This window comes from Aythya fuligula, chromosome 9 (genome assembly GCF_009819795.1).
Source record: "Aythya fuligula isolate bAytFul2 chromosome 9, bAytFul2.pri, whole genome shotgun sequence".
NCBI lineage: Eukaryota > Metazoa > Chordata > Aves > Anseriformes > Anatidae > Aythya > Aythya fuligula.
The window spans coordinates 24430816-24448239 of NC_045567.1; the positions used below are offsets into that span (position 1 = coordinate 24430816).

Below are 17424 nucleotides of genomic sequence, written 5' to 3' on the forward strand. Positions count from 1 at the left end.
CACGGCTGCGGGGCCCATCCCAAAAGAAACCATCCCCTGGGACGCCGGGAAGGATGCACATCCACCCGGCCCCGCTGCAGCACGGCGCCGCGAGCTCCACCCGGCCTTCCTTCCCTTCCACCTCACCCAGCTAGGGACGGGAAACGCTCGCCCCTTGTAACAGAACCGGCAGCTTTCAAGTGCTTTTTTTTAAAGTCTCATTCTCAAAAACATCACAAAGGAGACACGGCAGAGCCGTGAAGCCGCGAAGTGCAGCCTGGCACCCTCCCCAGCACCCCGCAACAACCGCACGTCCGACGGTGGCACGGTGGGACCAGGCTGCAGCAGGGCACAGCCTCCCCACAGAGCACCATGAAACCCAACGAGAGGTAACCACCCGCAGAGAAACAACTCCTCTCCAGTTTCACAGTTGCTCAGGATTTTGTTTTTCTCAATAAAACATCCACGCTGGACTCCTGTTAACATTACCAGCCGAAGACACGCTTCCACTCCCAGCAGCAGCAGTTCCCCACCTCGTCCCTGTTGACAAGCTTGTTCCATAATACACCGAGCAAGGCCTTAGCACTGAAATTTCTCTTTTTTCCCTTTTTCAAACATATTTGTCTCGCAGTTGGAGCCAACCAGCCCATCGTCTTACTGCCTAGGTTCACCTCGCGGTTTCCATGCTGACAAACGCTGGGGTTTCCAGCAGGCCAGACAGCGTTTTGTTATAAATAGCGAGACGCCGAACCTTAGGAAAATGTCAGGGTCACGAATAAAAACAAACTATCAGAAAGATTTTCTCTTCAAGCTGATTGCAGCGAGCCTTTAAGGCATCGCATCCCTCCGTCCCAGTGTCACCTCTGACATCTGCTATCACTCCAAACCCGTGCCATGGGAGGTCTGTGGGACTAGGAGGTGCCACCCGGCCACGTGTTCCTCCCCAGAGGACTTTGGTGGAGACAAAATGCACCTCTCCCATGGGGAAATCAGAGCAGCAGAGCTCGGATTCCTCCTCCTCCCATCCTGGGTGAGGCTGGATCCCAGTCCCAAAGCCTCCAGGAGCATCCCGGGCTCCTGTGGGACAGGAGCGTGCCTGGACAGAGGGGAGCAAGAGCACCCCAGCACCACAACCCACACGAGCTGTTGTTCCTGGAGCTCCAAGAACTCTGTTTGGGGTTTGGGTGGAAGACCGAGGACAGGGGGGTTTCCACCTGGGCTGACAGCAGGGAAGGAGACCTTCTGTGGGCACAGCACCGAGTGCTGGGCCCCACGGCACGGCCACACACCCCGGCTCGGCGGGGTGAGCCCAGGCAAAGCTTTAGGGGCGAGATTCCTTAGGTGAGACCTCACCTCGCAAAGCGTAACCGGAGGCAAAGAGTTTCCAGCAGCGCTGCTGCTTCCGGCAGCCGGGGCAGCAGGAGTTTATCTGATAGCGCTGCAGAGGAAAGCCTCGGAGCCACAAGAAAAGCACTTTTTTTTTTTTTAAAGAAAAAAGAAAGCTGCATGAATGGCAGGAATGAAGGAGGTTACCTGTCTAGGCTCCTCTGAGCACCGAGGCCACCCCATTCAGCCTTGGAAGGAGAGCCCCGCACGGCAGCTCTCCTTCTGCTTCGGGAGATCCTTCATCCCTGCCAGCACCCGCCCGGATTTTTCTGAAATTAGTGGCCAGGGGAAAACCCCCCCCAGCTCTCGGGGGCCAGATGACTGCACAGGATGCCCGGGGACCGAGGCAACCCCGGCGGAACCGAGCCCGGGCTGCGGGGCGTGGGCGCCGGGGCTCGCTCCCAGCTCCCCGCTGCCACCGCGGCCGCGGGGGGGGGGCTTCTCGCCGGCTCCCCCAAACCCCCCCAAACCCTCCCCCAGACCCCCGAGCCCCACTCACCGAAGCGGGGCTCGCCCGCTGCCCCCTCTCCTGCTCCCGGCACTGCAGCCCCGCCAGGTGCCTTTCCAGGGCCGCCCAGTCCATGGCCGGGGGCTGCGGGTCCCGGGGGGGTTGCGCCCCGTTCCCCCGGAGCCCCCCGGAGCCTTTCCGAGCCCCCCGGCGCCCCCCTCCCGGCCCCGCCGCTCCCCCCCCGGCTCCCCCCCGTTGCTGCTGGGGGGGGGGCAGCGGCGGGGGGCGCTGGTGCGGCCGCGGCCGGGGGGCTCCGGGCTGGGGGGCGCCGGGGGGGGGGCGCTTCAAGGAGCCGGGGGAGCCGCTGCGGGGAGCGGGCGAGGAGCGGCGGAGGGCATCGGCGGAGCGGCAGGGAGGCGGCGGGGAGGGCAGGGAGCCCCCGTCCTCCTCCTCCTCCTCCTCTTCTTCTTCCTCTTCTTCCTCCTCCTCCTCCTCTTCCTCCTCCTCCGAGTCGCCCAGCGCCGCCAGGTCCAGGCTGCTGGGGGACGGCGAGGACTTGCAGTCGGAGCACGGCGTCACTTTGCTCGAGTTGGACTCGGAGCTGGAGCGGCTGCTGCCGGCGTCGCTCCCTAAATCCATGCCATCCTCGCGGGGGTCCTGCCGGGGAGAAGCGAGAGGCTCCGCGTCAGGGATGCCCGGCCCCGACCCGAGGCCACCGGGGTGGGGTGGGGGGAGAAGGAAAGAAGCCGGGATTTGTTTTTGTTTTTTTTTTTTGGGGGGGGGGTGGGGGGAGGCTGCCCCCGAGCACCGGAGCCTCCGCCGAGCCGCCCCAACGCCGCCGCGGGGCGGCCGGGAGGCGGCGCCGGCCCCGCGATCGCAGCGCCCCCGGCGGCTGCCGGGCCCCGAGGGCGGCCGGGGAGGGGGTGAGGGAGGAGGACAGGAGCTTTCTTCCCCCTCCCCTTTTAAAAAAACAGCTCGAGGGACCTCTGAACAGCCCTGCTCCGAAAGCAGGATCCTCCCCGTGTACGTTCGGGGGGGCTGAAGGGGTGTCCCACCCGCAGGTGCCCCCATCCCCATCCCGAAATCGGCTCCGGGGAGCTGCGTCCTGCCGGGTGCTGGGTGACAGGGACACCAAACTTCTCACAGCCACAGGGGCTGGTGCAGGGAGAGCCGGCAGCCCGCCTTAATCGCGGTTTCAGTTCTAAAATTCGGTCATTCAATTGCATTTGGAGTTTGTTTTTTGACAGAAGGATGGGGATCTAAGTGAGACACACATCCCTGTGACTGCATGGGGTTTTAAAATGCCACCCTGCGTGGGATTGGGAAGGTAGTGCCTGACACCGATGCGTGTGACATGGGACAGACAAACAGGGCCAGGGTGGATGTCTGGCTTGGCAGAGCTGGTGGCAGTGCCCGCAGCTCCTTGTGCCAGCTCCACGTGCCCTGCTCGCACACGGGGGGCCTGGCACAGCCCTGCTGGTTCTTCCGAGCAGCATAAAGGGAAGAGGGGAAGCAGGAGAACATCTGCAGCTGCTTAAGTCCTTTGACTTTTGAACTTGTTGCTGTGCAGCTACTCATCCCCAGCAGATGACAAACCTCTCCCGGAGCAGCCGGGGGAGGCGTTGGGCGATTGCCTTGCACAAAGCGGGGCCAATGCGGAGGTCCCAGGAGCATCGCCCACAGGCTGGTCCCAGAGCTTGCACTGACATACTCGGTTTTAGATGATGGGATTTAGATTTAGATGACAAATGCTGGGGGGAGCTTGCTGAGGTCAGGACACACTATCAGTGGGCGAACAGTGTCAGCATAGAGATCTCAGATCCATGTCTCCACAGCTCAGACACAGCCACCACCTCCCCTTTATTAGCGGCAATGATCTGCAACACAAGGAGGTGGCCGTGCTTAGGGGATTGTATGGGCTCGGCCGATTTTGGGGTCCTGTTGTTCTCCCATCCCTCTGGTGACAGGGGACAAGTGAGGCAGAGGTCCCAGAAATAGATACTGGCTGTGACAAACCTACCCTGTGAGCTCTCCTGGGCAGACGGAAACACCTGCACCTGGTGGTGTGGGAGACCCTGGGTCCCAGACACAGCTCAGTGACCAGTGAAAGCTTGGTCACAAAGACAGGATCTCTCTGGACATCACCAGGTGCTATCCAGGCTCCAGCATGGAGTAAATCCTGGCACACTCCAGCTAACCGAGAGCAGCCGTGGCCAGGGCTGCTTCCCCCATCCCACCCCGTCCTGCCTCCCTGCCCTGGCTGCTGGCACCTGCCATGGGACCCATAAAATCAGTGACTGTGCAAAGTGCACTAGTAAAAATAATCCCAGTGAATGGCAGGAGGGAGCAAGAGTTAAGCCTCCATCCTGGAAATGGATCGCAGTGCAAAAATCTGTCCCAGTTGCACAGCTCTGTGGCTGGGGGGGTTGTGTTTGACATATTTTGTGGGGCGTATTTCTGTATTTGAGCGTATTTCTGTATTGCAAGGCGGGGGAGCAGCCTGATCGGTTCCAGTCTGGTAGTCACAGGCTGCGGAAAGCTTTATTTATAGGATCTCACGGCGCGCGTGATTGATTAGGAAGATTTCTTTTCTTTCCTGCGACAAGTGTAAGGCTAACATCGCGTGGAAGAGGAGGGAGCTCCCCTGCCGCAAGGCACACTGACTTTTCGGGGCACTGCCTGTCCAGGCAGGACTCTGTGGATGCTCACAGTCCTTTCTGTGGTCACCTGAGTTCCCTTTGCACTTCCAGTGAATTCAGGTTTCATGCCAAAAAGTCGCCACGGGCACAGCAGTGTAAGGTGAACACCTCCAGCAGCCGCTGGAGTGTCCCAGGGACACCAAGCCCTTGGTAGAACCCCAGGTGTCTCATTCTAAATGAAACCAGCTAAGTGTGGGTGAAAGGAGAAAAAAAAAAAAAAAAAAAAAAAAAGACAAACATGAGAGGAAAACGTGTCCAGTACCTGAAGAAAAGCAGCCCCTGACAAAATGGGGTCTCACCCTTTGGCTTGTGGGGAACAGTTCCTTGTCCCCTGTCCCTGCCAACCCACACCCAGGTCTTCCTTCAAGCATGGGCATTCCCTCTTTAGGTTAATCAGAACACATGTGCTTGATGATTGTCTAAGTTTCTCTTTTTTTTTTAATTTTTTCTTCCACTTTCTCTGCAGACAGATGCAGTTGTTTTACCCTTGTAAAGTAGGCCCTCTGCATTCCTAATTACAGATGGGGGCTATATTTCCACTTGACCCTTCAGAAGAAGCTGGTTATTGTTATTCACAACACACATGTAATTTCTTCTCCTTTACAAGCCTACATCAAATAAGTTGCTTCTCCAAAGCGATGAACGGCTTGAAATTCCTATGAATTTTAAGGGGTGGAGGGTGTGAACACAAGCCCTTCTAGATGAAAGAATGTGCTTTACAGTTATTTTATTCAGTGCAAAGGAGGTTTTAATACAAACAAGGCTGGTTGGGTTGATTCTGAAACAGAAATATATCACAAAAATAGAGTCCTTACTACTTCCCCTGAATGAATGCAGGGCCAATTTAAAAGGCAGCTTGCTTATTATCATAAGCTATTAAATTTACTTCATTTTACCGTTTTGGCACTATTCTTTCTCACGCTAACCTGCAGAAGCTGTTAGGGAGGGGAAGGAGGGAGGCAGGGACAGTGAAGGCCCAGGCAGCCCCTTGGGGCCTGTACGCCCAGACCCAGAGGCAGGAATGGCTCTGCAGCAGCTCTTTCTTTCACCTCAGCAATCCCATCCCCTCCCAAAGCTCCCAAACATTCACCCGACATCTTAACCCAATGCTTTTGGATTGTGATTGCCTTAAATTTGGGCAGGGGCAGAGTTGCCCCTTGTTACCATGCAGGTGGGGCCTTGCCAGGGAAATGGCGCTGCCCTGCCCTGACAGGAACGCCCCGCTTCCTCTGAGCACCAGCAATTTTTGTATTTCCTTTCAAGAAAAAGGAAAAGGACTGTCCAGAGAGCAGTCCTGGTCGTTCCTTAAAACCCATCCAACTTCCAGCTCCGATGGAAAGCCAAGTGGCACTGTCCCACCCCTCCGGCCCCTTCCCACGGCTTGTTTGCACCGTTTTTGAGGGAAAAGCACCATGCTTGGTGCGCCGGGAGGAGCAGGCAGATACCATGGTGACAGACACCTTCCAGTACTGCGAAATCAAACAGGAACTCAGAAATCTGTGTTTTAAGGCCAAATTATATATAGGAGCAGCACATGCTTGACATCTGCTGCTGTTTCCTATTAGTGTCGTTTGCTTGATTAATCCCCCGCAGCCCGCCCAGCACAGGGAGGTACCGCTCGGGCTCTCTTTGAGGGATTCAGCAAACTCCTGCACAGGCCAGCCCTTCAGGACCTCCTGAGGTCCCACCACCAGCTAACAGGATCTGGGATTTGGGGCTTCATCCCGTGTGCTGCAGGGCTCCCAGCCCCATGCCTGGTGGTGTCGGGCGCTGTCCTGTTTGTGCAGGGGGTGCTCAGTCCCAGCTATGACCGAGCTAGCAGCTCCAGATGATTTCCACAGACACCAGAGTAGGCACAGGAATGGAAAAGGTCAAATTTAAGGCTGAATGCTGCTGGGAAAGGAACATATCGTTCACACTGAAGTGATAGCTGCAACACATCTCCGGGTACATCCAGGAGAGAGGTGCCCTGCCCTCTGTCAGCTGCTCATGACCCCTCACACCTTCATGAACTTTCAGGAGCTCGAGCAGCCAAATGCCCTTGTGTGCTGCTGATTCACCTCACCTGGTATAAGGTTACATTGCATTTGGTATTTCAGACTTTTTTTTTTTTTTCCTGTTTTACTACTGCTTATTCAATCACCAAAGGCCATCTCCTCTAGAAACCACCAATAACATGCTGCAGTCGGGTGAGCCCTACCACGTGCCACAGCCCCGACGATTTTGCTCGTCGAGGAGCACAGGGTTGCTGCATTACTTCATATTTCCTGGGCAGCCCCATGCCTTCCTGCAGCTCCGGTAATCACCCACCCACCTGCCTGCAACACCAAAGCACAAAATAATGCTGTTCCCACTTAAAAATGAACAGCGTGTGGCATGGCACATGCCAGGCAGAGGACAGAGGCAGTGCGTGGGGCACCTCGCTCCAGTGGCTGCAGGAAGCACCTGGGGATGTTTCCATCCAGGTTGGCAGGTTTAAACATTTAAATTTAGCAAATTAATCCTTTGCTTAATTTAGAGCAGAGATAAGGAGGGAGGGGTAACGAAGAGGAGGAAATCACACCCGGCAGCTAGAGCCTAAGTGACTGTGGTCTTATTACGGCTCCTCTGCCGGCAGGAGGAGAGGTGGAGGGGAGGGAGAGCACGGAGCTGGCTCTGCAGGCACCACCAGGCTGGTGGTACGGCCACACAACAGGCCCACAGAGAGTGTAAAAAATGGTGCCCAAGTGGTTTCCCTCTAAATAATGAGCTGCAGGCAGGAGGGTGAGCCAAAGGCCAACTGTAGATTGACCAGGAAGATTTTGAAAGAGCCTCTCTTAAGTTTCTTATTTGACTCCTTTCTTATGCATCCCTGGCCAAGCCCAGTGGCAAATTCCCCTTCTCCCCTTTGGGGAATTCTCAAAAAGATAACGGTGGGGAAGGAAATAAAAAGGCACACCTCTGCTTTCAGAAGCACCTACCGCACCTTCCAGCTCCTGGTGGCTTATGAAGGAGGAAAGGAGGGAGGAACAAATCCCCTTCAATTAAAATTACTTCTTGGCCATTTTAATAGGGCAGAAGAGAAAACTGCTGAAACCCCTGAGACTTGTCATTCAGGACGCCAAAGCAGCCAGTCACGATGACTAATTTTATTCCCAGCCAGTGGGAAATGTGCTGATACACACACCAGAGGTTTTATCACCGCTTCGGCAAGGCAGGGATTACCACCTGAATACAGTCAAAGTGAAATTATGCTGAAATCAGTAGAAAGCAAATACAGCATTAAAGGCAATTACCAAAAAAAATACCCTTCAAGGACTAAATGGGCTGCAATTACCTTATTAGCAGCCCAGTAGCAGTGCTGCCTCCAGAGTGCTCTGCTTGTGCCCTCTCCTCTGCAGGCGAGGAGCGTGGCTCTGCTGCCCCCTTTCCCTTCATCCTTTGGTGTGATGCCCACCTCCCACTGCCCACTCCAGCCCTGCCCATCGCCTGGAGGTGACACCTCCACTGTCCCCAGGCCTGGCACACAGCACCTAGTGGCCTGGGGAACCGGGATGGGTGATGCAGATGTGCCTGGTACCTTGGAAAACATGATCTCTCCTCTTCCTCCTCTTCTTCCTCCTCATGCAACGGAGCCAGGACTGTGCCTGCTGTCACATATTTTTCCAGCAAGGACACATTGCCAGGGTTAATGGAAACTCGGCGAGGTTGTGAATTCCCCTTTCCTCTGTTTTTCCTCCTGCTGGGGCTGTTTCCCCCCGTCTGGGCAGTCACAAGGAGCCAGCAGAGCACTCAGAGCAAATGCACTCGGTAAGCACAAAGCGAGGTCAGGAGGGATCCCCCTTATCTCCGCAAGGACCTCTGGAATTCGGTGTAATCACCAAGGCCATAGAAAAAAAATGCCATTTCCTAAACTGGTTTCGCAGGCACGTTGGTAAGGAATGCAGCTGAGGAAATAGCTGAAATAGTTCTGCATGACTCCACAGCAGCACCGCCACATCTTGATATTTCTGGAGTCGCCCTAAACCTATTAACTCACGAATCCCAGCATGCGCGGAGGAGGTTACTTAGTGCCGAAGGTCAGCGCTGTGACAAAACCCACCCTGCCCTGCTCCTCTCTGCGCATGGGGAGCAGAGGGCAGGGGAATGGGGAGGAACCGGCCCCTTAATGATGTGTGGGCGAGGAGCTGAGGCTGCTGCCTCCATCAGCTCTGCTGGTCACAGAGGTCACAAAGCTGGGGGCTGGTGGCGTTGCGGAGGAGAGGGAGGACAGTGCTCGGGTCCCTCAGCTGCCTCCAGCCCAGCTGGCTAAGCTCAAGGACACAACGTTGGGAGCAGGAGCCAGCACCTGGGAATTTCTTGGGAGGTGTCCTTCTGGCTGACGGGAGGTTGCACTCCTCGGGCAGAACGAGGCGAGATGCTTGGAGAACTCGCCCACTGATGGATGCAGGCCACAGTTCGAGGAAAAAAAAGTTTAGGATATTCCCGAGGCTGTCAGGCACTGCTGGTGAGCTCAGCCCAGGGAGCACCTCATGCTCTGAACCTACCACCGCTGCTGATTCCCAGCGTGTGGCCAAGGGCAGTTACCTTTTGTTACTCCTTTGCCTCCGCGTCTTTACGCACCGGCGTACATTTCGATGCAGTTCAGGCTCACAGGGGCACAGCCTGCTGCTTTGCTTTCCTCTGATGATTTATGATGTGCTCCGTGCAGCCTGCTGGAGCAGCGCGTGGGCACGGCAGCTCCACGGGCAGCCCGAGCTGTTCCTTGCAGCGCCTGCCCGGTGCCCATTGCCCCCAAATTGCTTTCCAAAATCTGTGGGACAGCTCAAAACCTCTCCCTCCTTCATCCTGGGGGTCCCAAGGGACTAATAACCACCCTGCAAATGCAGCAGGGCCACGCCAGCTTTATCTACCATCGGCGTGCAGCTGCCCGCAGGCTGCCTGCCAGCCTTGGACCTGCCGGGGACTGCAGAGCGTACCGGAGAGTCAAGGGCCAGGGACGGCTGATTTACCACATTAGGAATCCGCTCAGCCCTCTCCGGGAAGTATTTTGTTACCAATCTGTATTCCAAATAAGGAACAAAACTTCAAAAAAGCCAAAAAAAAAAAAAACCATCATGGTACAAAAAAAAAAAAACAACAAGGAAAATAAAATATGTAACTACAGCACATGTAGCTGCGAGGAAACAAAACCTCTTCCCTGATGATGAATTATCCTTCGCTTGCAACAGATGCAGCTCTTTATATTTGTTTTCTGCATAAATCTACATATTAGCCTGAAAGCAACTGTATGTGCTTTGTCTTGCCTTGGTTACATCAGTCACTGCTCTTTTTAGCTGATTGCCTTCGAGTGCTGGGCTGGGGCCTCCAAGTGCAGCTTTGCTCCTGAAAATGGTCCTGCTTTGGAGCTTTTCCAGCACCAAAAATGCCTGGTGCTTCTGCAGGGGCTGTGCCATGCCATGGTGTGCCCCATGCTGAGCTCTGTGTGCCCGGAGCTGCCTCCCTGCTGTGCAGGTGTGGGAATGGCCAAGGTCTGCTTCTGCGATGTCCTTTACTTGCTATTTATTATTTATCACCGTTGTTTAATAATTTGTAGCCCTTGGAAACTCCTGCTGCATCCCCGAGCCTGTTGCAGGTGGCCATGGAGAAACACAGGGTGAACGTCCCCATTCCAGCCCCAAAACCCTCACCCAGAAACGCTCAGCGTGAGGCTGCAGGGACACGGGGACACTGCTGGGGATCCTCCGCCTGCTTTCTGGCCCAGGGCAAGCAGTGCCCAAAGACACAGTGCCCAGGAGCATCCCTGTCGGTGCAGGGCAGCTGGAGGGGCTGCAGCAGCCCTCCCCGCTGGGTGCCCGTGCCACAAGGGAGGTAGCAGCAGGAGCGTGGCGGGGGCCGGATTTTCTCTGCAGCCTCCTGGAAAAGGGAAAAGTGCAGGTACTGAATATAATTACATTATTGAACAGTGAGCACATTTTTTTCAGCTTTCCATAATCTCATTTAGTGCTATTGGGGTCAAGTGAAATTATTGTTAATTGTTTTTACAAAATGCATCCTGATGAATTTGTTTTTCTCTGTAGGATTGTAACTCTCAGGGAGAATCATTTTCCTCTCCTCAAGAAGCCTTACTTAACATCCGCGTGCTCCAAATTGAAGTGACGAAGCAAGCAAACAATTACTGCAGCACCTCGTTAACGGGAGCAGACTCATCCTAAAGCCATACCCTGGGAGGAAAGCCCTCCTGGCTGCGCTGCTCTCTGGGACACCCCCTGTGCTCTCCAGGGGCCCCGCACAGAGGCCGGGTGCTGCGGGCAGAGCCAGCTGCCACCTCTGTCCCCACAGCCTGAACTTCCGTGGCTTTCAGGGACTGAAAAATATGCTTTTATTAGTGGTGGTGGTGTGTTTTTTTTTTTTTCCACATGGCAAATCGGGCGTTGAAAAGACCTGCAGAGCCGTGTCTGAGCTCTCTTGTTGCCCAAGCTGCGGGTCAGGCGTGCGCTCAAATCAGCGCACAAATGCCAGAGCAGGACAGCAAAAAATAGAAAGCAAATTGCCATGACCTATTACCGCAGAGAAAAGGTCTATTTCTAATCCATGCGCTATTTCAACAGAGGTATTTCCAGCTAATCTCCGACAGTAACCCACTTAGGCAAAGCTTCGTGCAAAAGCAGCATCACTGCCAGCTGCCGACTGCTCCTCAGCAGCAGCAGGACGGAGCGGCGCCCACCCGGGCTGTCACGGAGCAACAGCACGGCAAATATTTCACGGCTGAGTTACCGGTGGGCACGGATAATATCCAGGATTTCGGGCTGCAGACCTGGCAGGCAGCAGGGTGGGCGAGCAGATCCCCTCCAGCTCTAGGTAAAGCCTGAGACAAAGCCTGTTGAGGTGCAGGGAGGACAAGCAGTGTTCAGGAGGGGCTGGCAGGGATGCGAGCCCCCAAACCCCTCGTGGCGAGCAGGCAGGACCACCGGCACCTGGAGAGCCTGGCTGCAAAGAGGATAACCATCAGCATAAGCTCCTGGTGTTCCCAGCCCTGAGCCTGCGACATGGTGGAGGAGAAAAGCTCGCAGAGTGATGGAGAGAGATGTCACCGCTGGCGGCGCCGCTCCCTGATCCAATTCCCAGCAAGGCTTCAAGCCGCAGACTGAAAAACGAGGCGGAGGATTTGGGCTCGGCAAGGCAGCAGTGCAGAGCGGCACGCGTGTGTGCAGCAAACGCCTGGAGAAATATCAGAAGTGGTGGGCAGCTCTTGGTGGCCCGTGCCCCAAAATTTCAGGTGGTGCCATTGGGGTGACACCACGTCCGAGACGAGCAGCAGACAGGGTGCGGCTTCGTGCTCCTGCGGGTGCTCCAAGACAACATCTTGAATAAACCAAGTGTGCCTGTTTAAATGCCTTAATCATCAACACACCCAGTGTGGCAGCTCCGTTACAGGAGTGATAGATGGGAGCCAGCTCCTGAGAGCTCTGTTTGTTTTGCAGAAGCCTAGCGAGGCACAAACTCCATCCTCAGCTGTTCCCGAGCGGCAAGGTAGGCGGCTTGGGTATTTTTGACTGTGCTGCAAGAAAGCGGGGTATCAACACCCGCACTGCTCCGTGGTTAGTGCAGCTAGGGCACGAGGTCCCTCGCAGTGCTATAAAGCCTGGTCCTACCGTCTCTGGAAGAAAATCCTGGAGCTGACTGGCATGGCCTACACAAAATGGGTACTGAGGAGGTAAAATAGAGCCTCAGGAGCGGGGAAGGCACTGAATGAGCCAAAGAAAGGAGGAAGCAGGGGGGACGGGGCTGCTGTGCTGTGCTCTGCCCCGCTGCTGACCCAGTGCTTGAGGTTTTCCCACTGACACGGGAACCCAGCAGCACAGAAAGTGAGTAATCCTCTTAGCAGCCCCACGCTGCCCGCGCTGCGCTCCAATTAGCGCCGGCAGCTCAGCCTCGCTGGGGGTTTATTAATTACGGGAAGAAACGGGGATTGAGGGAGCTTAGCGCATGGCTGCTGGGGCTGGGAGAAAGGAAGGGTCCTAAAATAACCCAGGGCCCTCAAATAACCCAGAGGAGAAAACGCCTTGGCAGCAGAACTGAGTCAGCACAGCTCCCAGCACCACTGCTCGCACTGCCCCGCTCTCCTTCTGCCCCCAAATCTGAGTCCCTTCCCTGGTCATCGTGTACCACGCTCCACAAAGTACCCCCCAAGCGCTGCTTCTGCTCCATCAGGACATCTAAATTGGAAGTGGCATTTTTCACGTCTCCAGCTTGGTATTTCTCAACGGTTTTCACACCGTGGAAAGGCGAGAAGCTTCCCCCGGGCGTGCACAGGAGGAGCAGGGAGGAGCTGTGGGGTCTGTCCTCCTGCCCCGATCGCAGCCCTGCAGCACCCACACCCCAGCTCCAGCCAGGGCAGCTCCCATCCCACCCCTGGCCCGGGCAGCGTGAGCATTTGCCATCCTTAGGAAACTCATTAAGAAGTTTTAGCACACTTCACAGCTCTCCCATTTAACAGAGAAAGCCCATAAATACTGAGAGCATACTCAGGATAAAAGGCAGCGAGCGGTGAGGTTAAGCAGGGAATCGCTTTGGTAGGCACAAACGCCACTTTCTGCTGTGCTGCCAGACAAAATTGTGCACGTCTCCAAAGGGACACAGTGCTTAGAATAAATGGGAAGGTCACTGGGAACTGCAGGCCGCCTCTTTGTGCGCCTCCCTTTTTCTGTTTTAAAGCAGCTTGGGAGAGAAGAAGCCACAAACAGCCAAGGAAGCACAACTCTGCCCCCAGACAGACCTCACCGCACGGCTGGGACCTGCAGCCCCTCCGGGACACCAAAGGCAAAACTTCATTTTACATTTAAGAGCCCTTAGCATTGATACCCCGCTGAAAGGAGATGAATCACACCTTGAAGTCAAAACCTGTTGGAAGCAGACCCAGGTGGGGTGCCCAGCACCCCCAGTGCTTGCCTGGGAGCCCCCTTTCCTGGGCAGGACTCGTTGCTCAACCCCTCACCCCCTGGTTTCTCCTCTGCCCTCACTTCTCCCTGCTTCCACTGACGTGCTGGGCACACGCAGAATCCATCACAATGAGGTACCCAAGCACCAAAAGGCTCCTGCGAGGCAGTGAGATGCCCCAAGGGTCTCCCTCACACTCACAGATGACCACAACTCAAAAGCTGAGCTGGAGTTAATTTGCTGCACGCAGCCTCGGCTGCCAGACACAGGGGCTGGTTGCAGGCCGCGTGTCCTTGATGGACCCGTTATGAAATAAAGCCCATGTAAAATTTATCAGTAGACCAGATGAGGTTAAAAATCACAGAATCACAGAATCACAGAATTTCTAGGTTGGAAGAGACCTCAAGATCATATCACCTTAGGCTGAGTTCGGCTCTCCCTCGAGGCCCTGGCAGGTTTGCCTGAGTACATCTCTGTTGGAGAAGTGCCTTCACATGGGGCAAAGGTTTTTGCACCCACACCCTCTGTATAACAAATGGGCTCCTGTCCCGACTTTGCTGACCCCTCCCGGCTTACAGCACTATTTGGACCCAGGCATTCAGACCATTTGCACGTTATTTACAGGATTTGTCTCCCCAACTACATTTCTAGGAGAAGAGAAGGAGCAGCAGGAATGCAGAGGCATCTGCCAGGCAGGGTACTCACGTGCATCTTCCAAAGCAGCCCTCCTCCTTCAAGCCATTTTCAGAGAAATCCCGGTCTCTCGCCGGCTGCCTACGGCATCGCTGCCTCCTCGTCCTGCCCGTTCCCGCGGGACCTGGGCTCCAAAGCAGCCCTTAATGCATTTGGCACCGAGACGCAGCCTTAACTCTTCCCAGCAGCTGTGGGGGGACTCCACGGTGAGCCCCTGTGGGGGCTTTGCTCCTCGGCAGCCTGTGGACGGAGGGAGCTCGCTGGGCAGTGCCGGAGAGCACGAGCCGAGCCTCCCAAATCCAGCCCTGTTACGTTCACCGACCTTGCAAGGAAAATCCTGTCTCGTCTGAATTATTCATAATACTTTCTGTTCTGCCAGCCCCGGCATACGGTTTGAATCATTAATATGTCATGACTTTTCATCTTCTCGTCTTTTATCTTCTCTCCTCCACGACCCCCTTCTTTAAAAATAACGCAGCCGTGGGTATATTAATTAGCATTAATCTGATGCACCTAATAGAAAACCCGTCCCCGTCCCGATGCACGTCCTTCCTTGTGGGAAATACCACTTTAACAGCTCCGCGAGCAGGGACTGTGCTGGCTGGTTCTATCTAAAGCAGTGCAAAACATGTTTGGATTTCACTCTTTTGGCAGCACTTCCCGAGCCTGCAAGCCGCTCTGGTGATGGAAAGCAGGGTAGGCTTCCAGGAGAATAAAGGGAGGACAAGGTAGCTGTGCCGGGTGCTGCAGAGCAGCTTGGTTGCCTCCTTTTAAGCAGAGCTGGTGGCAAATCACAGACCCAACGTTCAAAGGCATGAAAAAGAGGGGTGGCAGGGCTGGCTGTGCTCCACAGGGGTGTCCCTGCTGCTCACACCAGGAGCTGCCCACAAGGTTTTCCCCAGTGATTTACTCCTATCCCGGGAGGAGATTTTGTTTTGGGATGAGCAGAACAGCCCTGAAGATGCTCACCGCTCCAATGTGGGTCCCAGGCCAGGCTTGCAGGAGCAGCTGAGTGCTGTCCCCTCAGTCAGGAGGCTTGGCTGTCCCCACTAATTAAATTAAAGCCAGATCCAGCAATTAGCGTGCCAACGGGGGGCTGCTGCTTCCCGCAGCTCCCAGTGATCGGGTCTGGGCAGGCAGATCGGGATCGCCTGTCCCGTTCTCTGAAGAGCTAAAAGGCATCTCAGCTGCAGGGAGCTCCTGCCAATAAAAGCACAGCCTGGCATCCCTGCTTTCATTCTTCCTTAAATTATTTTCTGTGCTTAGCAAGGAGCCTGGGCTGGGTGTACGGGAGGAGGCTGGGCTCTGCCTGGCCCCCAGTGCCCCGTGCTGGCTGCTGCAGCTCCGGGTGAGGAGAGATGGGGATGGATGCACTCACCCCTTCCGCTCTCATTCCCTGCTTTATCCATTTTACACAGCAGCCACACCTGGCTTCGTAAGAGAAATGCACTGGGAACCTGAGCTATTCAGCTTGCTGCCCCTAAGGTGGGTCTGAGGTTAATCATTCATTTCTGCCAGCTGGGATGAGGGCTTTTCATTCAGTTCATTTCAGAAGAGAGGAAGAAGAAATGCAGTTGTCTCAGAACAAATCTCAAAAATCAGCCTATCCTGGGGAGCCTGAGCAACACGCAGAAGTCAGCGGGACAGGTCTTGGTGTGCTGCAGGTTTTTATTTTTTTAAAAAGAAGATTCAAATACTGTAAATATTTACAAAAATGTCCAGAGCAGCTGAAAGTGCAAGCGCACACTTTGAGGCAGCCTCGAGCAGCAACCAAAGCCCTGATCTAAAGCTCTGGGAAAACGTTGCTCAGATTTCAGTGGGCTCTCAGCAATCACTGGTTGTGAACCAGGAGGCAATTTCCAACCGCAGGGCTGGGAGCTGCTCCTGATTTCCATCCGGCGATGGAAGGGGATGCACGGAGGAGCCGGGCCCTGCCCGCCGGCCACGTGCACTTTGGAAAATGTTTCTCCTGCTCCTGACCTCCCGTCCCCCTGGCTGGGAAGGAACAGTTTGTGCCTGACTCACTTGGTGCTCTGAGGGAAAATTAATGAATGGCTCATAATGTGCCACAAGTTCAGCACACAAACAGGATAAAACACGCAGCGTTTTGGTGCCTGACCTGCTGTATTTGAGCCCGAGAAGTGACAAAGCCTTGCAGGGCTCCACATGTCAGAGGTGCCTCCGAGGAAGCTCATTTCCAGGCCTCGAAACACAGCCCCCCGTGGTGGGACCTCATCAAAAACGGACCCAAAATGGATGAGCCTCGCACCAGAACAGCCAGCAGCTCCTTAGCTGAGCATGGCACGTCCCCAACACCACAGGGGACACGGAGCATTAAACACACAGGGCAAAGCCCGGGGGCTGCCCTGCTGGGGCACTGGGTGCTGCCCGCACCCCTGGGTGCCCCCGTCCACCCACTTTGGGAAATGCAAGCCCAGACCCCATGCCATCGCTCAGGGGCTGATCGCCGAAGGAAACCTGCATCATATTTCAGGTTCCTTTAATCCAAAGGCTCCGCTAAATTGACCTGGCATAAATTGATAGCGTGGCCGGCTTGCCCTGAAGGAATCCGCATGCATATTTCATCCAGTCACCTTTAAAAGTGCTGAGGTGGCAGTGCCGGCACGGCCCAAAAGACAAAATTTCTGCTCTTGCTGCCTCCCCAGCCTCCCCGTCACACGTGGCCCAGGCGGCAGCCACCGGCTACCCAAAGTTCACAGGTTTCATGCAGTTCCTTCTGTTTTAATTAAATCCCACTGACATTTTTATTTACCGAAAATGTTGCCATTTCAGTCTGCTCTCCCAGCTCACGCCTAGCTGTGTAATTAGGACCAGTCATTACGCCTCTCCCCGGAGTTTTTGATGTTAGCAGGCTTCCTCATCCACTCCAGGCTTTCAGAATCCAGTCATAATAATTTTATAATGAAAGATGCACAATTTACTCATAATGCTTAGGTCAGTGCTTGTCTGTGTCCGACCTTTCTCGTGCCTCCGTGTTTTATTTCCTTGTTACAAGCGCATCATGACATTTAATTGGCAGGTAGGTAGCAGAGCAGGTTAAAATGCATTAGCATTTATTGCAGTCTCCGTTTGCCTGCTTCCATTTATTCCGGGCTTGCTGTAACTCACCACCCAGGGGCAGGCTGGCTGTGGAGTCTTTCAAATTTGCCCAGTGAAGGTGTGCGTGTGAATATGCAACCTCACCTCCAGCTGCACAGAGCCCAAAAGTGCAGCCTACATCCGGGATACGAAGCCTTCCGATGTGTTCCCACGCTGCCTGGCCACCTGCAGGAGCTGAAA

General features: G+C 55.1%; 1 protein-coding gene across 2 annotated transcripts in view; it reads right to left on the reverse strand.

Annotated features, from left to right (window-relative positions):
* The window catches only part of LOC116492351 (schwannomin-interacting protein 1), a 137390-nt gene that overhangs the window by 31892 nt on the left and 88074 nt on the right, over positions 1-17424 (reverse strand). The window contains exon 5 of one of the 2 annotated variants that reach the window (XM_032192982.1): positions 1865-2470. The exons of the other annotated variant lie outside the window; for it this stretch is intronic. Within the exon in view, the coding sequence (XP_032048873.1) occupies positions 1865-2470 (606 nt within the window). The remainder of the gene's footprint in view (positions 1-1864; positions 2471-17424) is intronic. 2 annotated transcript variants of the gene reach the window in all.